This window comes from Falco punctatus (assembly GCF_963210335.1).
Source record: "Falco punctatus genome assembly, chromosome: 4".
NCBI lineage: Eukaryota > Metazoa > Chordata > Aves > Falconiformes > Falconidae > Falco > Falco punctatus.
The window spans coordinates 26981212-27007877 of record NC_137583.1 but is presented as its reverse complement, the minus strand read 5'-3'; the positions used below and the strand labels follow the sequence as shown (position 1 = coordinate 27007877).

The 26666-nt window shown below is 45.3% G+C and overlaps 1 protein-coding gene across 5 annotated transcripts in view; it reads right to left on the bottom strand.

Annotated features, from left to right (window-relative positions):
- Nucleotides 1-26666, bottom strand: part of LOC308063483 (otoancorin-like) — a 65306-nt gene that overhangs the window by 6843 nt on the left and 31797 nt on the right. For 2 of the 5 annotated variants that reach the window (XM_080386527.1, XM_080386526.1), the window contains 19 exons: nt 15478-17674; nt 15068-15153; nt 11072-11112; nt 10467-10488; nt 10332-10359; nt 9494-9578; nt 8296-8457; nt 7662-7864; nt 7139-7230; nt 6314-6444; nt 5573-5694; nt 5013-5184; nt 4483-4698; nt 4205-4375; nt 2391-2537; nt 2188-2237; nt 1240-1360; nt 811-896; nt 86-215 (listed from right to left, as the gene is read on the bottom strand). In XM_080386527.1, the coding sequence (XP_080242653.1) occupies nt 86-215; nt 811-896; nt 1240-1360; nt 2188-2237; nt 2391-2537; nt 4205-4375; nt 4483-4698; nt 5013-5184; nt 5573-5694; nt 6314-6444; nt 7139-7230; nt 7662-7864; nt 8296-8457; nt 9494-9578; nt 10332-10359; nt 10467-10488; nt 11072-11112; nt 15068-15110 (2022 nt within the window). In that variant the 5' untranslated portion in view covers nt 15111-15153; nt 15478-17674. Of the gene's footprint in view, nt 1-85; nt 216-810; nt 897-1239; nt 1361-2187; nt 2238-2390; nt 2538-4204; nt 4376-4482; nt 4699-5012; nt 5185-5572; nt 5695-6313; nt 6445-7138; nt 7231-7661; nt 7865-8295; nt 8458-9493; nt 9579-10331; nt 10360-10466; nt 10489-11071; nt 11113-15067; nt 15154-15477; nt 17675-18258; nt 25599-26666 lie in introns of those variants that run through there. The other 3 variants (XM_080386524.1, XM_080386525.1, XM_080386523.1) reach the window with 3 other exon arrangements.

The following is a 26666-nucleotide window of genomic DNA, read 5'->3' as shown; positions in this document are numbered from 1 at the left end:
ATTTAATAGAACTGGATACCACCACAGAAGAGCATTCTTGAACACCAAGTTCTCCCCAGCACCATGCAGTCCCCTTGCCACGTACCAAACATGCTAAAGCCTCCAAGAGCAGCTGTTTCCGATGAGACGATTCTCTTTGCAGAATATCAAGATTTGCTTTCCCAATATTAGCAAAATACTGCCTACAGCTTCCTGTCACTGCATAGTCTGAAGGACTAGAAAGACAAATAATCCATGAATTCTAGTGAATTATATCAAACAGTTGGTCAGGTTCACGGCTGTCCAACATATAAAGTGTACAGTGCAGTATCTTCCACATCCACAGATTAAACTCTTTGCAGCTGTGGTTCTCAAAGACCCTAGTCCATATTTTTTAAAAATTAATTTTCACCTTAAGGAATCTATTGTGAGACTCAGTTTTAAATTGTTCAAGATTTCAATACAGAACCACAGTGGGTTAGCTACTGGAACAAAGAAATCCACCCTACTGTCGGTATGATGTTGTAAGGGAACAGCATGTTCACAGAGGCCAGAAAGTACTAAAACTGCATACTGGTTTCAGCTCCAACCAGGCACAATTAAAAAGGGCTTCATAGTGTTTATATTAATACGATGCACAGTTGAATCTGAAAGGACCTTAAAACCCTTTTGAAAGCTTTCTGCAATCTGATTTTTTTTTTGTCTCCCATAAGGAGGCCTGAACAAGTTCAAAATATACATCAAACATGAAATAGTCATTGCCTGCTAGGTTATAAAGTAATACCTCTTTTTCCCACTAAGGCAACAACATGAAAACCATAGCACAGTTACCTTAAAAACAGCAACAGGTCTTTAGGATAGCTATCTAAATCCTTGGGAATCCCATGCAACGTCACCATCTTCACTAAGCAGCTCAGCTGAAAGGACACCACAGTTTACATGAAAGAAAGAAACCAGCATGGAGACATAAGAAAAAAATGAAACAAATATAAAGATTTTACTCTGCTCCAAAGAAAGAAGGAAAAAAAAAAAAAAAAAAAAAGAGAGACAGAAATCAGAAGGTTTGGTTCCTGAGAAACCTAGCCAACTGGGGTTTGACTTCTCTCTTTGAGGAAATTCTGAACTGTGGGACGGAGACCCAGGACCAGTTACATTTGTTCTAGTCCCTTAAGCTGAAAGTGGTTTTGCTCTTGCTGAACAGACCTCATTCCTACCTCCATGACACCATCAGACACGGCATTTTGAAATACAGAAACTGACCTGGTCTCCTCCTAGCTTGACATTCTTCTTCTTCATGACTCTGGCCAGCTCTTGAAATCTTCCTGCTTCTACCGCACTGGCATCTGCACATGTGAAGCCTTGGAGGACTGACTGGGAAAGCCTGAACATTTACAGAACGCAAATCAGTCAGGCAAGGACTTCAGGAGAAAATTCAATGCTGCTCTCTGACATATATAATGACAAATATAGCAAAAATAAACCTCCCCCGTTCTCGAAGCTTAGTGCTCTCCAATCTCCATCCCCTCAAAACTGCTAGTCTTGACCTCTGTGGGAGACCACTGGCCAAACAAACAATCTAGAGACTCGTAGCGGAAGCAGAAATGCAGGGAAAAATTCTCTACCACAAGTAGTATTGCTGTATCCTGAATTACAAGATCAGTCTCCTCCCTGTGTTTTCAGTAGATGCCACACATTGCAAGATCCTCCTCACTGAACATAGTTTGCACAGTCTGGGAGAGCTCAGGGAGAAGTCCTTAAAACTTCAATACAGAAAAACTTGTACTGTGAAATCAGCAGGACACTGATGTTGCCTCCATTGTTTTTCCAGATATATAACATGAGTTTCATAATTTTTCATCTCAAATATGAGAGCTGACAAAAGGTATATATCAACCCCACTAAATTTAATACCTGGAACAGCAGGAAGACTGACATATTCTCTGATTAGAAATGCCTTTCCCAGAAGCAGGCAGAAGCTAGGTTCCAGGTGCAATCTGAGCCAGCAGCAGCATTTTAGGAAGCAAATGTGGCTTATGGGTATATTTTGCAGCTGACACCCTGGTAAATGCCTGTGTTTGGGTTTGCATGGTATTTCCCATCTGTTACTAGGGATTGAATATGGTGGGTCTGCCATACATACCAAAGGAAACATGGAAATTGCAATCAAAGCAAACACAAACATGGAAAATGGAAGAAGAAAAACACTACCTGCTGAAGTCAGGCTCTGCCTTTATCACATCACTGAAAAACATGGCAGCCTGGGAAGCAAAGCCAGAGTGTCAGAGGTTTACCACTCTCTTCTGCAACATTAACCTGTACTTTCAGACAGATTTGCAGAGCAGACTTATAGCTCTGTAGAGGCCAGGGCTGACACTGAGGGGTAAGAAGGACACAAGCTGCTAGCATGTTACCTGTTCTCGGGTCCACATTTTACTGTTCAGGTCCTGAATATTGGGCTTCTCTTCCCCAAAAACAAGCAATGATTTTGGAACATAACTGGCCAGAGCATCCGGGATATGTTTAACCAGGTCAGCAGGGTGGTCTACACTGGAGGAAATCTTTTAAAAAACAATAACAAATTGTATCATTCAAACAGTGTGGTTAAAATAAACGATTGCTGGAGAAGAAATTATGAACTGGAAAGAAGCCAGGCAAATTCCCCTGCTGCATCTGGGCATTTCTCAGAGCCCTAACACTATGAAATAATTCCTGTTTGACATATTCATCATACTGGGAATGCTGCTTGGAGCTAATACCTGGGGTCCTGATGAATGGGAACGATTCTGTCTCTTATCAGTTTCCCACCTCCTGGCTTTACGTCCTAAAAATGTTTAAGAGGCCAGAAAGGAGGGACATGTCCTTTCTCCCTGCCAACGCAATGTCTCAAATTGCCAAAGGCACACCGCAGAACAATCCTGAGGAGAATGAAACCTTATTCCCCTGGCTGCTCCATTGCCCCAGGGCATGCTACAGCCAGGGCCTCTGGTGTCAAACACAGTTCAGAGTCTTTCCTACCAGAAGAAGGATGAATAACTACAAACTTGAAAGCTACACATGCAACTTGAAGGCTAAAGTAATGCCGATAAAAAAGGCAGAGGTGTCCAAATTCTACACAATCACACGAGGGAATGAAATAGTGCGCTGCTGAAGGATCAAGTCTACCCTAAACAGGACTTTCTAAGCCACTTATCACACATTCCTACTCCAAACTGATACCAAATGATTAATAACATTGAATGTATTATTAGCAGTATGACTTTAAGACAATTAGAGCAAATGCGTTGTTAAGGGTTAATTCGGGTCACAAGCACTTTGCGTTAAGGGTTAATTCGAGTCACAAGCACTTTGCGTTAAGGGTTAATTTGAGTTACAAGCACTTTGTGTGTCCTCCAAAGCACTTCCTTAAGCATTGGCAAATCATTTTGTTAGAAAAGGAACTTCACAAAGGAAGCACCTCCACAAGATAGATGAGCTGACAGGAAGCTCACCACAAGCAATTTGCTCAGCAAAACTAGGGGAAAGGTCATTCTGGCAGGGGGAGATCACGACCACCAACTCAAGAAACCCACCAACTGAAAAAGACGTGGAGATTGAGCATGCAGACTAACGAGCATAGGAAACAAGAGAATTGCTTAATAGGAAACCGAGTACTAAGCAATGCAAGAGTTGTGTAACTTCTAACCAGAAGGCTGATGTCTTTGTTTGTTGAAACGTATAGAAATGTATAAATAGTGTAAAGTTTTGACAATCAAGGAGCTAGGCATTTGTGGGTTACCACCTAGCTCCCTACTTTGTGCATGAGAATAAAAAAATAAGGAATACCTCAACTTGGTGTGTGAACTGGTGCTGTGCACCCGGTAACAAACCTGCTTATGGTGATGGACAACAAAACCATGACAATATTCTTTCTCTGAGAGCATCTTTTCAAGTCACTGGGGAGTACTTTCTGGGACCACCCCGCAAAACAACTGGCTCTTCTGCCTTTGTCCCCAAAAGGCTCAGCAGGACGCTGGCTGGCAGCCAAGGACGTCTACACAGGCAGTCATATGGACTTGAGATGCTCGTCCAGCTGCACACTCAGTTTAGCAATGACAAACACCCCCAAGGGAATGCTGTCTGGGTGTGCAGGTGTGTGTCAATGCCTGGCCCCAGGTAACCAGTGTTCTTAGCTGTGAGTCACTGGAGCTTTGCTAATTTGTGATGCCTGAAGAAAAAACAACTTCACCTTTTCCACGAATGTCATTCTCAGAGCAGATGGCAGGGTCACCAATTGCTGAACAAACTCAGGCAACTTAATGGCTTCCAAGATCACTTCTGGAGGCAGACTTTGAAGTGTGCTGCTGTTGAGGCCAGCCACCAAGCTCCCTAGCTTTGCCAGGCTCTCTCCATCCAGGATCTGAAAGGTAATGCACACAGGCATGAGTACACGAAGGGCCAAACATCATTTGCTGGCAGCTACCTATACCAAGTGTGAGGTGCGTTTGTAGACCTTATTCTTTGTACCTGATAGCCAGAGCTGAGCAGTTTGTTGATAATAGTGCTGGACTGTTCAGCGGTCCAGCCACAAACTTCACCCAGGACAGGAATAGATGCTTCAAGGTCTTTATCACTGATGCTGTTTTCAATGCTGGACACAGACAGCCCAACTGCAGCCTGGCCCAATGCATGCAGGACTGCAGGAGGGAAATGCTCAAACTTGCTCACTAAAGAGGATGCAACCTGAAAAAGTCCCACGCAGACAAAAACGAAAGTCAGATAAGCAATGAGGTGAGCCTACTAGATCCTACAGCCTTTGGACATCTTAGATCACCGGACTTCTGCCTCAAACTTAATGTGATGAAGTCTATGGATGGACTGCCTCCACCCACTGAGATTTTTCAGATTTTGAAAAACCAGCCAGGCGCCACAATAAAAAAAGCAAGATGACTTACAGGACTGTACACAAGAGGAGGCATGACAGTTGAATCCTCAACTCTCATAAATTTTGTCAAGGTGAATGAAGAACTGATTCATGGGGCTGGGCAGGAAATTACCTGCAGTTCCTCTGCTGTCAAGGTGGAGGGAGCATTCTCTCTAGTTATTCCTCTGCGTGTCAGGTTCAATGGGCAGTTCTTACTGATCCTCTGGGCCAAGCTCAAAGCATCATCTCTGCTCAGGTTGCTCACTGCCGAGGGGCTCAGGTAGCAAACAAATCTGTCTGGGAGACTGCAGGTGGGAGACAAGGAGGAGAGGTTGCCAGTATGACAGACAGTGGCTCTGTCACATCTTTCTTCTTCTTCAAAAGGATGCTCTTTTCTAGTGCATGTTTTCCCCAATTTATTTTAGCTCTGATAATGCAGATGCTCCTGTCTACAGAGAGCACTGCTGTGTCATGCAAAACTGTAAAAACATGCAAGATGCACTGTTGGTCAGTAGCTGGTCTGCATGGCAGTCAGTTCCCAAGATTTGAAACCTGTGGTCTGGCCCTCCCCAAAATCAAGTGCAATGCAATTATTTGAAGAACAGAAAAACGTTTTAAACGTTTTGTGGAAGCATCAAACTTTTGCTAAGTCATGGTACCATGCTAAACCATAAGTCAGGTCAGGTCCTGTACCTTGATAAGGGAAAACCAGGTCCAGAGGTCAGTAGTGAGGTATAGTACACAGCTGTCTCCCGGAGCAAGGTGAGGTTGCTGATCATCTGTATATTGACTGGATCCCGGGCAAATTTTTGAAGCTGAGGGTGTTGACATGGGGAAAAAAAATAAATTTAGATGAATACTTTAATCCCAACAGTCACTTGGGACAGTTTGAACAAACCTCACTTCAAGCACTAAGGTTTTTTTCACCTGGTTTTAAAGTTGCGAGGAAATTTATTTATTGTTTTCAAGTAATACACTGGGACTTTGTTTTATTTATCTTTGCTCTCAGGGGGCATGCAAGCACCTCTATGACTACTGTAAGGCACAGAAGTGGGAGAGCTGCTAAAGGACATGACCCTGCTGCTACAGCACCACTCACACATGCAGGCACAGTACAGTCATTCACTAAACCGGGCTCAGACATCAGTCTAGTCTTGAGAAAAAGTTTGGGTTTGCTCCTCTTACCAACTCAGGTAATTCTGCAGAAGGCAAACTGATGTGAATCCAAGTCCTGTGTAAGTGCCTCTTATCACAATAAATCACGATGGGGGAAAAAACAATAACTGATGTGACTGTTCACCATAAACACACAAGAGAAATGTTCCTGCTAGCAGTAGCTCCCTAAGTTTTGGTCAGGGCAGGAAGATGACCTCTCAGGCACAGAGTATTTTGCACACTACAGGTTCTTCATCACCATGATGAGCCTGCACTTACTGTTAGTTCATCACCAAAAAGCTGCAGGTCTCCAACAGTAGCATGCTCCAAAAAGGATCCAAGATAATTTGCAAACCAGGCAGTGGAATTCAGACCTGGAACAGCTGCACTGTAGCATTTCTGGTTTGATCCTGCAAAACAGGCAGACACCATAAAACAGCAGACTTGCACTGTATCAGGAAATCAGTGGAGACTGGAGATTTCTGAATGCGGAAAGGCTGCGGTCTGTCAGAGAACTTGGCCAACAGAGAGCTCCCTAAATGCCTCTGATCACACATTATGCTCGAATCCACATGTTTGTGTGTTCACATTACAAATGCACATGGGACAAGACAGATGCCTCATTCTTTCACAATCCTCCAAATATTTCATCACCAGTCTCTTTCTTCCTCCCTTCAAATCTGCCAAAAAATTTTTGCAGAACATTACGGTTTTGCATGCAAGCTACTGCCTGGAGGCAGGGGAGTGTCTTACCTGGGTCCCTTTTCTGAGCTAACTTCTGAGCTGAATTCTTAAGCCCTCAGAACGAAATCCTGCACCATTCTTTCACAACAAAAGCAGTAAATGTACAGGATGTAAGTCAGCATAGGACCGACTGCTGATTTATAAAAATCCTGGATTAATAAAGCCTTCAGGCAGGAAAATTATTCCTGATACTACTTATCACTGTCATGTTCCCAGCCTATTTCCATTGAAAAGGCTATAAATTCACAAAAAAAAAAATCTGTAAAGCCTCAGCCCTGTAACAGATCACAGCTAATGTTGTAGCATACATCAGTGGCTTAAAGTATTCTGCTGTTTCTTAAAGAAAACCAAGTCATTTACCATTCTGGGTGAGATAGTATTTGATCCCAGCATAAAGATTCCTCTGTTCTTCCACTGGAAGGTCAGAGTATATGCCATTCAGAGCAGCGACTCTAAAGATGGATAAGGCAGACATGTCAGACACAGATGAAGTCAAACCTGGCAGGGTTGGATTCTCACAGAAATGGCTGTTACCTGAAAACTGGTCTTATCAATCACAATTTTCCAAAGCTACCAGTTGGCTTCCCTTCACAACAGCCCCTACGATCACCTGGGGGCTGCACTGCCAATCCTGCGATATTGCTTTGGAAACGCAGCGCTATCAAGGTCATTGCACACGGATTGACCGATGCAGAGGTCTCCTTAACAGGGTCAGGAGGTGTGTTACAAAGCCCTGTTGAGAGCTTCTCAGAAACCCTGCCTGGGCCTCCATCAGCTCGCAGTGCTTACAGGGTTTAGCCGCTTGTTTTGGGAGGCTGGAGTAAGGGCCCCTTTCCTGCCCCAGCGATATGGGACTGAAACAAAATTTGGGTTCAGTACTTACATCATCTGAAATGTGTCACACAACACATTTTTGGTGTGGAGGCAAGCAAAGACCTTGGGCTCAACCAGGAATGGCTGAAGCCCCCCATGGACCCATTGAGACAAAACAGGCAGGCTCTCAATGTCAGGTACTTGCAACATCTTCTCCCATAGGCCATTAATGAAGATCATGTTCCACTCGAGAGAGAGGGGCACACGAGAAAACTGAAGGCAAGGGACGAGAAGAAACACATGAATCCAAGTGAATATGGACTTCTAAATGAACATTAACATAAATCCATTATGAACAGAATCACCCCTAGCAATATTCTCCCCTCTGGATAGTGACTCTTCCACCATAGTAATATTTATGCAATTCAACTACAGTCAGCCTGTAATGCACATTGGAACCCCAGGTCTGTGTTGCCACTGCAAGTAGCAACAGCTAACCTATGTGAACTCATGGTTGTTATTTCTGTCTTCCCAGCTATTTTTAACAGCACAGAACTCCGCTGCATTGGTGGCGATCTGCTGATTGAAACAGTGCCCTTTTGAAAACAAGGTTTTGTTAACATAAAAATACCATAATGTTAATTAAAGCCCTCCACTGGCGTTAATGTTACAGGTGAACAAATAGTTGGATATGTGATACCCACCCAGTGGCTGAACATAGTCAGAGCAGTTACAAGCTTCTTGGCATCATATTTGGAAAAGAACAGAATGGAGTATTCTGGATCCATAGCACTGGCAGGTTTAGAGGCAAGGCAAGAATATAAAGATATGAGGAAATCATCCTGAAGGTCCTGGAGCCACGCATTCTGAAAAAGGAAAGGAAAATACATATAGAGATAATAAAAGGTGTGTAATATTTAGAGATGCTGCAGTATGCAATCACCTTCAGGTCTGCTTCACTAGCTCACCTACACGTGAGCATTCAGCAATGCAAGGTGATGAAATATGTTGACAGAAGAGTCAGAAGAAAGTCCAACTTCCAGTGACTTGAAGCAAGTCTAAACTTATCCAGTCCCTAATGCTGGATCCTTCTGTTACCTAATCTGTGCTCACCCCAAGCAAAGGGTGGCTTTAAAAATCTTTATTCAAAATAGTTTCCCACCAAAAAAAAAAAAAAAAAGACCATTTGATCAAAGTGGAAACTTCCATAGGGAACCTTCTCATTGAAGAAACATTTTTCAGTGAAAAAAAAACAAACAAGAAACACATCAAGAAATATTTGAAGAAATGACAACTTTCTGTTAGAAACATTTATGGGAAAATACAAATCATTGTCAATTCAATTGCCATTACTGGCAGCACAGCAATTTAAGAAATAATGACAAAAGCAGGAAAGGAAGTAAACCTGAAATATTCCAGATGACATTTTCCACACTGCAAACACTTTTTGTTGTGCTTTTACTACTTTTTATTGTTGGTTTACCCTGATGGACCAGGGGCACTTTCATGCAGAGATCTGTTTCAACGCTATGATGCTGGTTTCTAAGAGCCAATTTGTTTTGAAAATCTTTGTCCCGCCTTCTCACTTGAGAGGTTTGGAAAAGACAGCATCCCCCACTTCCACAGACAGCCCCAGACAGGCCTCCATGGTGGTGCAGCCACTCCTGAGCCGCATGACACAGAGCACATGTTGCCTCAGAAGCTGATGTTGCCACAGCTCAGTGCTCTGGATGGTCCCTGTGTTTCACCCCATCCCTTCTCTCAGTCTTGTGAGGGAAACCCTGACAAGCTTTGGTCGCTCCATTCACAGCTGACGGTGGGACTGCTTTTAAGATAGAAATGGCACTATTGTCAGGAAAAACAAAACACACTAGCTCATGAAAAGAGCAGGACTGCCATTACCTGTGCACAGGCATATTGACCAAACGTGAGGCTGCAGGGGGAGCCTTGGCCACGGGCTATCTTGAGAAGCATCTCCTGGCTGACGCTGGTGGGGAAAAAAGCAAAGACATTACCTCCACACCAGCTGCCCCAGACCTGTGGCAGCTGGGGGTAGAACTGGCTGGGAGCTGGCACTCCAGTCAGCAATACATCTGCAAATGCAGGCAAGGAGCACAACTGCCCGAGCCCAGGCGGCCAGGGAAAGGCATCTGAATGCCCCTGACCACATGCCCTTCTTCACTGAAGTTTTGTTCATCTGCAGCAGGGATGGCTAGTAGCTACTCTGGTGTAAAGGGTCCAGCCCACACATTAAGGAGCAGGAACAATGCCAGGCAGCCATAACAACAAGGTACAACCCACATAACAAATACAGAAGAGCAAACAAACAACACAGATGATGAGAATTATTTGCTGGCACCATTTGGGAGCAGGGAGAGGATACTTTTAAATTGTTCAAATTAAGTTCAATGAAGGCTTGAAGCAGACCTGTTTGAGTCTTAGCCGCCCACCACCAGCCAAGCTAACTTCAGCACCAATGCCAAGGTTCTTGGAGCAGTAAATCCCCTCCATGTCAGGCTGGCTGACACCAGGGACTTGCCCCAAGAAGCCATTCTCCCTTCACTGTTTCAATGAGCGCAACTAGAGCTCTCCCTGCCCACAGGCAACCCCAGGACTGTGTGGGGAGACAGATGCTACACCTGCTTTCAGAGGCTTTCCTCTACTCAAAGTGGCATCCCCAAAAACCAGTATCACTCCCAAGGAAAATGCTGCCAAGACAGTTTGCTGATGGTTCACATACCTTTTCACTGAAGCACACACAGCAGATTCTGATTCCACAAAACAGAGAGAGAGAAAGAAAGATAAAGGAAATAAGGCTATGTATACAGAACCATGTCTGAATCTTCCTTATGTAGATTACTTGGTAGAAACTCACCATTGACACGGGAGCTGGAGCACTGTGCCGGGAGAAAGAGAGAAAAAGAGATGATCTTATCATGCAGTTACAATGGTAGCACAACATTATTTGTGATCATTGCATACGGAGAAGCAAGTTAGCTGCAACCATTTGTACTTGGAACTGGCCTGAACACACCCAAGTGCCCAGATCCAGAGCTCCCATCTTGCCATGCTAGGTAGTTGCCATCTGCAGAACTGCTATCAGTACTGGCTCTGCACTTCAGACAGGTGGGAAGTTCAGGGTTATGTGAGTCCTCCCATCACTCAGGCATGAGGGTCTATGTGACTGTTCCGAGTGTGGCCGATGGGTGCCACCTTCACTGAAATGTCTGCTGATGTGCTTGCACTGAAGCCCTGCAAAGAGCTGGAAAAGCCATCCCCACTCCACTTACTGCTTGGGAGACAGAAATGGGAAGGGCACTTACCACCCAGCTCCATGCTTAGTGGACTGGATCTGGCTTATAGCAACGGATTCCCATCAATGCGCTGCTATCAGGAAGGGGCCCATGCTGACCACCAACCCACACATGATTGCAAGTAAAGACATGGATGACACATTTTAAATACATGAATTTGCCTTACCAGATACGTCCCAGCAGAAGTTGCAGCAGCTACCTGCCAACCTGGAAGACAATGTGCCATGATTTTAGCAGCAAATCCAGGACAAAGCTCGCTCCCACAGTCAAGCCCCCAACTGGCTTAACAGACCCTGAACAATCACTCATCTCACCACATTATTTTATTCCTCATTGTTGACACAGTATTTCACAGAATTATTTCTGTCAGACCTTTCTACTATTACCTCTTTGATTTTATGACAGCTGGCTGGGTAAGCAGACACCAAGCACTCTTCTATCCACCCCAGGCCAGTCTGGCAGAGGACAGAAATGCAGTCAGTGTCTTATGATGACGTGAGGGATTGCATGAATCTCTGTCCCCATAGAGGAAAAGGCAGTGAAAGGGGCAGAAACAACACTCTGGGTACAGTCCTCCTCTCCAGGACTTCCCTGCCCAGTATTCCTTGTGCACCAAGGCTAGCCCACAGTCAGCGTTCAGCCTGGAAGGCCAGGCTCACCATGCTTATACTTCCATATTGGTTTGAGCTTTGCAGCTTCTACTTGTTTCTTACAGTGTCCCCATCAACATGTCAACTGTAGTCAAGCCTGGGTTGTATTTCATACATTTTTTCCTACAAATCCTCAACTGGAATAAAAATCACCCTGTGCTGCAGAACTGCACAGGACACAAGTAACGCCAGTGTACGACAGCTCTTGCACCAGTCCTGCCCAAGAGCTTGACAGGGATTTACTGAAATAAGTCAAACTGTCACTGCTGGCTCTTGGCAGGTCTGTACAAGCCCTCAACCTGTCTCTTCCTTGTTTCCCAACTTTTACATTGTTCCTGATGTATCTTACATCTTCCCTGTCATTGCCATGAAGCTGCAAAGGTGGTGAAATGCAAGCTTAGGAAACCAGTAACAACACAGACTCAAATCTCTCTGGCATTAGTATTATTTACTTCAGATTAGGAGCCTGTCAAACTCAGCATCCCGTGCATACAGAAAAAAGGGAAGATAGAGACTTATCACTAGCTTCTGACAGGACAGAACAAGTGAATGCAACAAGCATTACCTGAAATGAGAGGCAGGGAGAGGGAGAAGACAATGGTTAGAGGCTTCTGAGGTTACGCTGGCAGGCTGATTGTCTTAATTTGCTAGCACTGAATCACTGCACAGTTGTTTCTGTCAGCGTGTTTCTCTAACAGCATACTCAGGACTCAGTTGGTCAGCACTGTCACCTTCACCCATCTCCTGGGGCAGCTGTGCCTGGCCTCAGCCCACAGCGAGGCACCAGGGCCTGCAGAGGCATCTGCCACAGCTGCTCCTCACCGCTCTCACCCACCACCGTGCCACACAGCATGCCCAGCCTGCACCATTCTCCTCCCACTCCTTTAGGTACATCCTCTGACCCATCTCAGCATATGGCAGACCACAGCAGGTCCAGAGTACCCCCACTTCTCTGCAGGCCTTGTTCATCTGCTCAAGGAGTAACACAGCACTGAAAGTCTAGCATCTATCTCTCAGCAGGGAGAACACCACCACCATCAGTGACTTTGGATCAGGCACTATAACAGCTGACAGGAGGCTGAAGCGGCTACAGAGATCACCCCCACCCATGTCTCACCTCCTGGACCCATGGACTAGCTAGCCCACAGACGTGTGGCATAGCTCAGGTTCAGCACAATCACTCCATGGCTCTAAAGCATCAGTGACCCCAGTCCTCCAACCCCCTAGGGGAAGCACGGTCAGGACTGGTGTTACCTACAAATATTCAGCCAGAAGCGACTCATGGGGGGAAATGTAGAGAGGCTGAGCCCCAAAACCCAGAAGCAACCTCCTGTGGTTCCTCCACCTCATATGGCTGAGGGACAGGGCTAAGCTGGCCCAGGCCAGTGTCAGTCATACACATGGTGATACTTGGGCACAGAAATCGACAGGATAGGAGACCCTTATCATGGCACTGTGATGGGGATGAGAAGGAGGAAGGCAGTGGCTTTCCTGAGTTTGGATGTGTTCACAAGTCCAATCATCTGCACTAGGAAGGGGATTATAAAATAGCTTGTAGGGATAGATAAGTCTCTAATTAGTATAACAGCTTTTTTGATAGCTGCTACACCTTTCTGATCATTGGATTAATAGAGAACTGTCATTAAGTAACAGGCAAACAAAACATAGGCATAGCTGGGCAAATGCAGTGCTTTCCTCTAGCCCTAACACACATTAACTTTACCCCTAGAGAAAGCCCCGAAAGAGTTACCAAAATCATAACCCAGAATTGAGTGCCAGAGGCCTGCCCAGCCCCAAAGCCATGCTTCCCTGCTTGCAGACAAAGCCTGGCTGTTTCCACCAGCCAAGCCCTTTGGCCCCACTCTTGGAAAGCTCTTTATGTAGATGTTTAACTTCAAGCATGCAAATTGTCCCATTGACTCAAAACAGCAGTGTTCAGAAACACCCACACGGGGAGGAGGAGGAGGAAGGGGAAGGGTGGCTTCTCCCTCTACAAGATCAGAGGGGACCCCAACCTACTATCACAAAACCTCTCACTGTATGACAATAAAACCTTCATCTCACATCATCGCAACAAAGGCTTTGGACTCAGCTCGTGTCACGAACCACCTAAGATATGTGCACATCACTCGGGGAGCAATACCCTTCTAAACACTGCTTTCCCTCCCATGCTTGTTAGTGCACAGGCACACCAGGCTGCGGTGAAGACTTCCGTAATGGAAGAGACTGTGTCTTTCACCTGTCTGTGCTATGCTGTTCACAGTTCAACTACTCTCCACAGTCCCTCCTCCTCCATGAGGGCACTTCTGTGCCACAAGGCTGCTGAGCGCTGCCCAGTCTCCTCACTGTTTCTTTACAGCAAGGCCATTCACACCGATAGGGTGGCACCACTATGCTCAGATCTCCTATCCTTCCCTTTCAGAAACCTGTTCAAGGACTCCAGAAACTTGTGTTTTCTTCTCCCCCCTTTGGTCCATCCCCAAAAGGGCAGTGCATGCAAGCTGTTGGATGCAAATTCTCTACAAGCTTAGAACATTTCTGATATTCTGCCCTTCCTCCATCTCCAGTTATCCAGGCCATTTACAGAAGAAGATGGGTAGATGGATGGGGGCGAGCACGGCCCACAGAAATGGTATGATTTCCAATGGCTGCATGCTGAGCCAGTGGCCAACATGAGAATGCACCACCAAAATCACTGACCTGCCAGTCTTAAAAGCAATTGCATGAAGAGCCATTAACTTTTACAAGCAACCTGTGTACTTCTGCTGGACAGAGATGTCCCTCCTTGTACACAGTTAATAGAAAATTAAAAAAAAAAATATCACACTTTCATCAGGGCATCCATAATATATTGGTCAGTTTTAAACAGCAACGACTGCTTAATTAAAGAAATAAAGAGAAAAAGTTATCTGTTTAATTGTTTCCCTGCCTTCAGTACTGATAACTAAGCCTACTGCAGAGAAAATGATGGTCCTTTTAAGTAGCTCTTGCCCAGCTGGTGGCTCATTTGCTTGTTTGTAGTGTTACAAGTTCACGTGTTGTCATCAACATTCACTGAAAACACGATCCCAAGTCAGGTAAGGAAGAAAGAATAAAACACTGACACTTTCTGAAAGAAACAAAGATCCTGCTCGGGAATCCCTTACTACCTAAAAAAAACAAAGCAGGGGAATATAGAGGCGATTAGATTCAGCTAAGATTATTTCTTAAGTGCTTTCCCAGAGACACCAGGATACTCCAACAAAGGGCAGTGAGCAGACAGCTCTGCAATGTCAGGAGGAGAAAGAACTCCAATTTTGTCTCTCCACCCTGTTTATTACAAAACCTAATTCATTTTGGTTCACAGATACAATAATAAACAAGCATAACTAAAGGCTGGGATTTAGAGCAACTGCCAAAGTAATGTTCAGTGGTCTTTCAGCACAATTTTCCCTTTTGAGGATTATCTCAGCTACAGTTGCTGGTATGGAAAATCCTCCCAGGACACTCATCACTCTCACAGTAATACTCACCAGCAAAAAGGAGGAAGCGCAGTCCTGGGAGTAAAGGCAGCATTTCTGCAAAGGTCTTCAGAGCACCCACACATGCAAGGAATCGCCTTATTTCAGCCAAGAAAAATCAAACATGAATAATACTTAATTGCAAAACCAAACTCAGAGTAGGAAAGCTAAAAGGTGACTGTCTCGCAAGCAAACTAACACACACCAACAACCTACACGAAACCTATCTGAAACCAGACCCAAAGCACACAAAAAACTACTGAGGGTCTGCTATGCCTGCAAAAGCACGGAGTTGCATGCAGAGAACTCAGGGTTAGTTAAACTAGATTCACTGCTACCAGCACCCTGAAGTTAGGCTCCCCTCTGGCAGAGGAAGTTAAGAGCTTGCACAACCCACTTGGATGGTTAACCATGGTGCTTACCTTCAAGCCGCTAGTTGCCAGGCACTTAGTGTGCAAGCTATGATCAGAGAGGGCCACTTTTCACTGAGCAACCCGGGGCGTGTCTCTGGCTTCTCAAAACTGCATCTGAAATTACAGGATGGATTTGGAGCCCTGTGCACACCTGTAAGTTCTTGAGAATACAAGTGTTTAGCAGCACAAATAAATGTGAGTTATTTGTTAATGTTTGTAATTTCTAGGATACAGGAGGAAATGCTGAGCCCAAAGCAAGGCTAGTGCTCGAGTGAGCAGGACAAGAACAGTGCATAGGTGCACTCCCTCCCTGCCTGGTACAGGACACGTTTAATATTTACAGGAGGCAACAAAAATAAAGCTGTGCTCCCAGGACGGAGCTACTCTAGCACCACCTTTCTCCAGTTACTAAAGAAATATCTGTCATCAGGAAATTTTGCTTCAGTGGAGCTTGAAATGTTTGGCCCTTTTCCCGACACTTCTGTTTACCTCAGTCATCTCCACCTGGGAAATCCCAAAGAGAAATATGTGGCAGCTCCTCTGCTGACCAGCCAGGCCATTTTCAGATCACAGGTATGGCGAACTGGGAACTCTACTCCAGGCTCAGCGAGGTCAGTCAACTGAAACACAGAGCTCTCCACTTAGGGCAGAGGAATCAGGATAGCTGAATAAAAAAACCACAGCCCTGCAGCAGGCTAAGGCTAGAACTGATGCAGGCAAATCCCATAGCATGGCCATCTGCCTTATTTCCTTCATGAACCTTTCCTTGCTCACAGGTGCTCAGGGGTGCTCAGAGCACACTGGCCTCATGCCAAGGTGCCCAGCATCTGCACACAAGTACATCAGTATCCACTGTAGCAGCTCGTTAGCACTCACAAGGACCACAGCAATGAGACCACTGAGCAGGAATATTATTAACCAACGGCTCTAGAACTGTAATCCCAGAGATCCCTGCCTCCCTATCACCAAAAGTGGCCTTTCCCTCCACAAACCTTCATTTATTTCCTTGCTGCGAAGATCCTAAGACATAACTTCATGGGCTTTACAATTCCTGCAGGTTGCTTTATTTTTAAAACTAAACAACATTCTTATTAAAGAGATCACAATTAGTTTTCAGGGGTCTCTATGCAGTAACTGCATGCTGCAGGAGCTGAGTGGGTTTGCCCTGCTCCTTCAGCTGAATCACCCATGGTGGTGTTCCCCATGATCTCCCCAGCCCTGTGCACATCAGCAGTCAGGGAGATCTCCTGATTTTGACTGAATTTGTCAGCCTGTCAGCACTTCAGCAAGAAAAACTTGGCAAACATCATCTGCAAGAATAAAAATGAGACCTGCTGCAGATTCTAACAAGGGATGGATATTAAATACACATTCCACCCATTTCAGACTTCTTTTCACTGATTCTTGGATCTGAACCCCCAGGTCACTAAGAAATTGCCCCTAGTAACTCTCTCAATTTCCCTGGATGCAGCGGAGTAATTTCGCATCCTCAGATTTGAAAAATATTTGTTTGGTCACTTTATTGATGCTTTCCAAGACAAGGTTTTCCACAAATCAGTTATGCCCCTGGATTAGGCTTGCCCCATCATGCCCACCTCTATCTCATGTGTTTGTGGCAACATGGAGAAAAGCCAGTGTTGACTCACAACACCACCTCTGGCTCTCTCCACACTCCTAGTTTTCTTACCACACTTAACATGTTTATCAGCTATCTTGAAAACAGTGCAACACTGATTCATAAATGCAGTTTGTCTGACTCAGAAGTGCACAGGATGCCCAACATGAAAGTGACTCTCATCAGCACCCATCCTAAGCTACCCAAATCTATATAAACTTGAAATGCATAACTTTGTAAAGAGTCAGATTCACAGGCTCATAGTTCAAAGCAAGAAGCCTCTTCTCCAGGATATCCAAATGAGGTGTCCTTGAGATGGATGGGGACCCTTCCATCATGTTTCAAATACCAAAGCTTTCAATGCCTTGTACCTTTTGTAAATTCCACATTGCAAGCAGGTGTCCATGGCAGAGGGTCTGATAGGTACCTGTTGCTGGGAAGCCCTGGACATGCTGCTGGACAAACTGTGGGTCCATGTAGGAGTCAACCAAGAAAGCAATAAAGACCATGTGGCACAGCAGGGCTCTGCCATCTGCAACCTATGGCTCTTCCCCAGGGTGTCGGGAGGTGAAACACAAGAACAGGAGAGATCTGAAAAGCAGAAAAAAACAACACCGAGCCTCAGCCATGGATGAGGAAACCAGGGGAGGTGGCAAGCATAGTGTCAGGATTTCCTGCTTGTGTCAGCCAGGAAGTCACACATAGCCAAGGAGTGTGCAGAGCACCCCTGTTATGGGGAAAGAAACCAGAGTTCACAAAAGCAAGGAGGAACTTTCAACTGTAAATAAACTGATACTTTTCTAAGGTCTGTCCACAAGGTGGCTGAGTAGAAGAATCCAGTACCTTCCATTTGCATTTACCCCATAGCAGCTAAGAGCCATGAGCACACATCCAAGAGTGCTAGGTGTGGTACAAACAAGGTCTTTGAATCAAAGAGCATACAGTTGAGGAGATAACAACAGACAGAAGAGCTCAAAGATGAGAGGACAGGCAATTATTTCAGCATAGCAATAGGTGAGCCACTATCATAATTTCTGCATGCTTCATAGCAAAGCAAAATTCTAGTAATTACGTAGAATAAGGCTCAAGCTGATTTGTGGTACTGCATCTGCTCTCATAAGCCTAAGCGAGAGTTATAGCTCCCTAAAATAGGCCTCCAGCTAAAGGATTTTTACCTTTTAGATGTGATGCCACATCCAGATTCACCCCTTTGTAGCACTGAAAGCTGGGAGCAGCAGTTTGGCCTGTTGCACGTTTTCTTGCACTTTCCAGATCCCAGCTTGGCCCAGCCCAGGGACACAGCCACATTGCCACAGGAGGCTCAGCACTGCTTAGCATGTCAGTGCTGTTTTCAGAGCAGGGTAAGATCACCCTGATGGATGGAAAGAGAGGATAATGTCACAGTTGCACAACAACTCTGGAAAAGCAGGTTTTATGTCCATAATTCAGCAATAACCTTCAGGCTGACCAGAAGGGATGTGGTCTAGGACCTTAATTCCTGTTATCTGAATATCTTTAGCAGCACGAAGTGATCCAGGTGGCAACCGTGACTAAGCAAGAATGAAGTATTCACAGCCCACACCTGGGCAGACAAGTCTTTCAGGGGACAGAGCCTAGCACTCCCTCAGCTACCACCTTCCCAGACACAGAGCCCTCCCTGTCATTAGTCTCATCTGCACCACGTTCCCTTCCTAAGCACTGCTCTCCCCACCCTTTATGAACTTTTCTAATTTTACAGCATCAGGCTTCTCAGCTGCAGACAAATCAGAATACTGAGCATGTAACAGGAATGCTAGTAAAACTTGTCCCCAGTGGGAGGCAACTAAAGATCTTCTCTTATCCAAGAAGTACAAATCTGGGAGGGGTCTCTGAGACTGCCCAGTCACCCCTTGCACCATGGTGCAATGGTATATACATAGGCTGACAGAGGTGCAGCCAGCCTACCCTTGCATAGGCCCGTGAGGGGGATTTTAGAGCTCACCTGCAATAGCAATCACTTCTGGCTCAACATAATTACACAGGAGACCTCTCTCTGCCTCCCTTCCCTCTTGCATTCCTCCCTCTCTGCAAGCTTCCTTTTTCCTAAACTGAAAAAAATCCAGTGCCTTCACATCACCTCCCCCTCTTTGCAAACACAGGAATTTCCCAGTGATAGCAAGTGGGGAGTGAAGCCCAATTCTGCATCACGATCCCCAACGCACACACCGAGAGGCTAGGGCAGGAGGGGAGGCAACGAAACCTGCAGTGGGTGGCAGGAGTGGGACAAGTCTGAGATGTAATTTGGACCACAAGAAAATGAGTCAGTGCCTTCCCAACCAACCTGACTGTGCATGTGTAGCGTCAAGTACGGCTCAAGCGTTCTTCAGTTACACTAAATTGTACAACCGATTCCCAAGGTGTTCCTGCCATGTTAAGCCAGGTGTGGCAACAGAAAATAAATCCTTCCTGATCCCATCTTCACTACCACGCCCTGCTCAGTCCAAAGTCACTGCATTTCCCGTCGTTTTCATCTGAAAAACTTTCTCAGAGAAGTCGGGTCTCCCATTAGCTCAGGCAGCACCTTTACAGGACATGTCAGTCAGGTCACAGCCAAGTTCCTCTGCAACCTTGCAAGGGCCATCACAACTCACTGGGTCCAGCCAGCCTCACCAGTGCACTCCTCTTCATCAACCCTAAACACAGTGCATGACCCAGAATCAGAAGGAAAGGTTTAAGAACAGGAACAACAGAGCACAAAATAAGAAAGCTTGCTGAATAGAAACCAAAAGGGACAGTTAAAAGACTAAAATGTTGCAGGTTTTATGGAAATTATATGAAGTCATACCAAAGGCTGAAAGCAAACGCATACCACCTAGCAAAGAAAAACAGAAACTGTCATAACTGAACAGGAGGCTACTGGAAGAAAGTGTCTTTCAAAAACCTGAAGTTATTTTTCTGTGTTTTCATCAGTTGCCTCTTAAAGAAGGAAAATCTCAGGACCCTGCTGGGACAACATGACCCAGGTATAAAAGGAGGATCTAGAGACACACAGCTCTAAAAAAGAAGCTACATTCATTCTTTCTGTCCATGTCCATCACACTAGATCCCTTCATTATGTCAGTGCAGCTAAGAATGAATCTCCCACGTAGATACTGACAGAAGAGGTTACAGAACAAAATCACACCAAAATGCCCAGACAAGGTAGACTATATTGAGTCCTGGAGGAGCACAACATGATACAGCTGCGGCATCCAACCCTTTGCTTGAATTACCCTGTGGACCACAGGTCAGAAGGTGACAGACACAACAGCAGGTTTTAGAAGGATCTCCAAAGCAGACTTGACAAGGAACCAGAAGGAAAGACAGAGACACATGAGTATCAAGTCTCAGCCTAGAGCAAACCTCCTGGTTGGTGGGGCAATAGACAGGCTTGCAGCTCGAGCCAAGTGAGCTGTGTGAGCCCCCTGCAAAGGGTTGTGTCTAGAGCCAACAGAAGGGGATAAAGACAGAAGTGGTGCAAAACCCGCAGCCTAAGGTAAAACAGCTCCAAGCCCACAAAACTGGTACTATGCTACAGTCACCACTTGCACTTAGTCCTTCCTTTTATCCTCCCTGCACAGATCTCAGGCTTACTGGGACTTGGCACACAAAGGAAGACTCCCCAATAACTGAAACAAGTCTGTTTGAAACCTCTCCACTCTTTATCGCTCCAAAAACGCAAACAAGGAAACACTGCTAACAAATGCCCACGTCAGAACTGTGATTTCAGTGGCAGTGAACCAACTAGTATTGCCCCATGGCTCCGTTTCCTCCGCACAGCAGTCCTGCCCTTGCTCCTGCTGCTCTGGACAAAAACTGCTGTCACCTACCTGCCAAATCACAGAAGACAAAGTCAGAAGATCTCTCCAGGCATTCATCAGGACACCTGCCTCAAAAGTGGGTCAGTCTTACAATCACTTTGCCTAGAGCAATGTTTCAGGTTGGCAGCCTGAAAGGGTCTGGGTTAAGACAGAAGATGCATTTTTTTGAAAGCCTCATCTTGCAGGTAACCTATAAATACTGTTTTCTTGAATATAGTGCTGTGGTCAGCGTTGGTGAAAGAGCTTTAGCATGAATAGGCAACTGTGAAGTTTGCAGTATGGAGCGTTCTGGCCCATTTCAGCTGCATAGCCACCTTTCCCTGCAAACCAATGGATTCACAGGACCAGAGGGAGAGTTCAGACTAGAAAAGGAGCTGACTCTCCACACACGCAATTAAATTGCACATCTCTGTCTCAAGGAGTGGCAGATACTAGAAGTGGCCATTGGTTCAGAAAGTGATTGAGCAAAAATTATACTCCCAGATCTACTATCAATGCAAGTATAGTTTCAAACTGACAGGACTGATCCTTATCTCTGCATAGATCTTTAAAAGAATGCTCAAGTGCACAGGTCACATCCAGTTATGTGCTTGTGTGGTATTACGTGCCTGCTCGTTAAATGTCAGCTCAAGAGATTTTTATAAACAAGGCAATATTTGGTTCAATAAGTGCCTTGTTTCACCCTGTTTGCTTAAGCATTCAGTTACAAGTAGAGAATATGTGAAGAGAAACACTATTGGCTTTGAGATATACTGCGCCCACACCTACAAATGCTAGTGGGGTCACCAGAACCTGACACTGAAGGTTTGTGTTTCACAGCTCATGCAAGACCATCTACCCTCACCTGCCTGTGCTAACAGGCTTGAGGCTACTTCTAAGTTGCAAAGGAGGAGGAGGAAAGCCAAGGGTGTCAGAGACCTGCCTACAGTCAAACTTGCCAAATCCTCAGTCACCTCAGGACTAAAACCCAATCTCGATTTATTCCCTGTTGTAGTAACTCCAGAGCAAACCCTGCCTAAATGACACTCCCAGATCTATTCTCTGCACACTGCTAAAGGAAATGTCACGGAGACTAACAAAAAAGCAATGGAGATGATTAAGACAGGATAAAAAGGCTAGAAAGCATAAAATATCAGCTTATAGTAAAACCCAACTTCTATATTACACCTTCCCAGAGGTTTACATAAGAGATTTTGCTTGCTTTCTACCTCCCTTTCTCCTCTGTAAACTTCTCTGTAATGTTTGTTTTGTGCAAAGTCAAAAAACACCTGCATGTAACACTCAGACCTTGTCCTGAATTATAAGTCCAACTGAGCTAAAAAAAAACCAAAACCAAAAAAACCCCAAACAACCAAAAAACAACCAAAAACCCCTCCAATGACTGACATCTGACTTTCCTCTCATTACAAGGTTTGTATTCACTGGTGACCAACTGGGTGCACTAGAGAGCAGAAGTGTTGTTTAGTAATGCCCTAACCCTGCCTGTTCAGCTATGCATTAGGACAAGGTCTTCAGACTATGCCTGCTGGAGACACTCTTGACACACCAGCAGCTAGGAGTAAGAAGCATGACCATATTTCAGGTCACTTACATTACTGAAAGACCAGCTTTCAGCAGCAGGAATCTCAGAGCTGATACATGCTCCCAGAAACCCAGCCCAGCCTTGACAGTCTGCTCATGGAGAACCAGGCTATCTCAGCACTGGCCCCTCAACCATCAGCTCTGGCTGCACTGTGGTGCTCACAGCACTACAAGTATTTGGCACCCTGCACTCCAGGAGCAGCACTCCTGCTGTCAGCTGCTGTGCCACATGCTCGTAACTCCCATGTCCTTTGGCTGAGCGGGTCCTCCCAAAGCATACACTCACCTTTCAGAGGGTCAGGCAAGAAAAGGTGAAGTGCTGTGGGCACTCAACAATGCTCCTGCCCCTTCTGGCTCCATTGTGAGCATCATCAGCACTTGGCCATCTCTACCATACACTGAAGTGCAGCTAAATATAGCAATAATTGACAGGTACTCCTTATTCTCAAGTACAAAGAAGCTCTACCTCTGTGTTTTATAGTTTCAAGAAAATGGTCTCCTGTATGAGTCAGTCACCTGCTAAAAAACTTTACACATTCTCAGCTGCTTCTCCTTACAGCAAGGCTGACACCTTGTGATGCAACACAGCAGTCTAACCTGCCCTTGTCTTTATATATAAAGATATATACACAGGTGTGTGCGTGTATAGTCACCTATAGTGAGTGACAGGTCATACAAAGCCCCTAGAAAGAAGGTGGGGAAAAGACAGTGCCCACATTATGAAAGTCAGAGATCCAGCTCATGAACTCGAAAGCCTAACTCAATGACTAAAACCTGTCTCACTCTCCCTAAACCCCTGTCAGCCAAAGACCACCAGTCCTAAACACTTATGTACCTTCTCCCTACACCCACTTAGCACCTTGCTACGCCAAGCACCTGCAAGGGACTTACTTCAGCTCACAGCATCCAGCCTTGCCCTGTCCCTTGCAGTGACCGGCTCTGTAGGGTAAGATAAGGAAGGTGTAACCCCTTCCTGATGCATGTATGTGTCTGATGAAAAGTAAACACAGAAAACAACCTTTAAGATCAATTCCAGCTGTTAACCTCGCACTGCCAAGTTTGTACCAAGGAAGACAATAAGTGAACCTGGTTGAACATCACACTCATAACACATAGTACCATAGACAGACAAATTGCCTTTCTATGTCCTTATTTTCCAGGACAGGAAAGGCAGGAGGAGAAATATAGGACATTAAGCACTGTGTTAAAAATTACATGGCAAGGTCAAAGCCACAAAGAGAACCGGGGAGGAGGAAAGTAAGAAAAGCACTGCAGGGTCAGTTCTTGTTGTTCCTGCCTCCTGAAACCTGTCAGCCTTCCAGGCACCCACCCACCAGGGTCACTGCAGTAAGCCAGCAGAGCTGGGCACCTTTTCCTTGCTTTGCGGGCTCAGGACATCCATCTGCCGGCACGTCCCTGGGACCAGGCTGCGACAAGGAGCACGCAAGCACCAGAGGGCACCAGGAGCTCAGCCCTGCTAACCTACCGGCTCCCTCCCGGGACTCTCCCGCTGCCACTGGAGGTCTCTGCTAAGTCGTTCACCTGGGGAAAAAGCCATGGGGAAGAAGCTGTTTTAACCAAGATAGAAGATTTCACAAAACAGCATCCGTTTTGTGGAAACTCTACTAGAAAATATTAAAGACAAACATCAGTCGTTTCTGGTGTGTGGGTTTTTTCATTCATATATTCTTGTACTTCTGATTTCATTTCAATTCAGAACAAAACCACATTTTGAATTGTGATTTTTTCTTAGACAGAAATGTGTACCCATCACTATGCCCCTCCAGACAGACGACCACATGTCCACTGTTCCTGTGTCTCAGCCCGTGACCCTCCAGTATGATCCAGCAAGTTCTCTCCTTCTCTATGAGTACCTGCTGGTGGCTCATCAAATCAACAGAAGTAAAAATCTGCCTCCATAGCTGTCTTCATCCTAGAGCAACAGCTTATATGAAACTATGTGGAATGGACTGATGTTACCCTCAAAGCGACTTAAGCGTAGACATGGAAACGGAGCAAAGCCTGCAACAGCTATTTCCAGAAAGATTTAACTGCTATTGGGGAAAAAAAGAAAAGGAGTCTGTAATTATTGCTGACTTAGCCTCCTTAATACTATGATTCTACAGTCTGTACTGTAAATCTTTCCATGGCACTTGTTTATCCTCTAGTTTTATGCACTTTCATTATACATCTAACAATACATTTCCCTTTGAGTTGCTAAGGAAAAGTCCTTCTCCATCCCTAGAATAAAACATCTCCTCGCAAGAGTCTCCAAGTGTCTTGAGAATGCAGGCTAAGAAAAAGTCGCAGTTAGCAAATCAGACATTGACCAATAACTCACAAAACTTAGGAAACAGCCCAGGCTGGACAAGTTCAGAAAAAACCTGAGCAATTGAGGGCTTTTAGAAATTGGCCACTCAGGGCCACCTTCAGCCAGTCCTTGTTGAAAACAAGAAACTGCTTCTCACTAGATTTGGTCCAGATTTGAGTCCTCAATTGATTTTTAATTCTGGGCAGAGTGTTCTGTGTCACACCCTTCTAACACTGATGCCTGTGCAGGGCAGGAACTCACTCGGGTCTCCCACACCCAAAGGTGGCTTCACAAGCATGCGGTACCTTCACAGCAGAGTAACTTTGCTATAACACGATAATGCATTGCAAAGCAGAGAAAAGACTGCCTGAGTCCCAGAATGGCAATCCCATGGGCCGTGCGCCTGCACGAAGCACTATGGCTGGATTCCATAATGCAGATGCCATTTTACCAAATGCCAAATCTCAAATGCTTTTGTTGTAATCTCCAGCAACACAAAGGAAACACCTGTCTGTAATGGGCTATCACCATGTAACAGAGCTATCTGAAGTATTTCCCAAGTGTTGTCTTATCTTACTTTTATCAATTACATAAATTCAATGGGCTCTGGAGTTACAATGTGGGATTTCAGCCATTTTATCTGCTAGCTTTACGTGAACATCATTTGGAAACATCATGTTCTGTAAACTGCGGACTGCCCGGCCACTGCTCCCCACACAGTCTGGGCAGAAAGCTCTGACCTGGGCAACACAGTCCTTTGCGAAAAGCCTGTGTGTACAATACACTATCTTTCTGGAGAAGGAAGAGCTAGGCTTCGCTCCACCTGATGCTGGGGAGTTTGAGGTGAGACCAAAGAGGAATACATGGGTCTCACTCAAATGCAACGTGAATTTTGCTTTGCTCTAGTTTCATAATCTGCAAACAGCAGCAAGCCTTAAGACCAAAAAGTGCAAAAAAATTGTTTCTGCAGTACTGGAGAAAAAAAAAACCAAACCAAAAACGTGAAATGGTTATAGGCCTTTAAAGCTAGCAGGTTGCTTCCCAAACATTTTTTTGCCTGGAACAAAAGTCAGAGCACCAAGACATGCCTTGTTGGGATGCTGTGGGTCCAAGAGCTATCAAAAGGCAAGGCTCGAAAAGAATAAATATAGACAAGTGCAAAATTCAGCTTCAGTACTAGGGATTTTCTGCATAGTTGCTCAGAGTGCAACACAGAGGATCCCAGAATAAGGCTATTGTTATGCTGGAGGTCAACCAACAAGCAACAACATGAGCCAAAGTCAGCTTCTAGCATCTCTGTGCTGAGTGCAGTTGGACAGGAGTGGCAAGTAACCAGATTTATCCATTCAAAACCAACCCTTAAAGTAACTGTGACCATGCTCTCTAAAAATTTTTCCACTTCCAGCTGCTACAACTGGAGATTTTCACCTCCACAGTAAAGCACACCAGTGAACAGAAATGGCCTGTTCAGTGGTCTTGTTTGCTCCAGAAGTGATTTAGAGCATTCCTGAGATGGGCAAGGACATGAGACCCAAACATCATCACAGCAGCACAATAAAGCCACCTAATGCTCTTTTATGTCATAGGTCACTGAGATTCCTTCGTGTGCTAAGGTACATCAAGAAACTGAGCTCACCTTTAGGCACAGAATTACATTCAAAGTGCAAGGAGAGTAACGTGCCAGGAAACAAATACAAAATGGAAAGAGCCTCTGAAGGAAAACGCAGGTTAATGCAATGATGCTGCTGACACCCTAGGCTATGCGTGACAATAGCACTGCAGAAAACAGTTGGGGAATCTTGCTTAACTTCCCAGATGAGTCACACAGTGTCTCATGGGCCAGGGAAAGGAA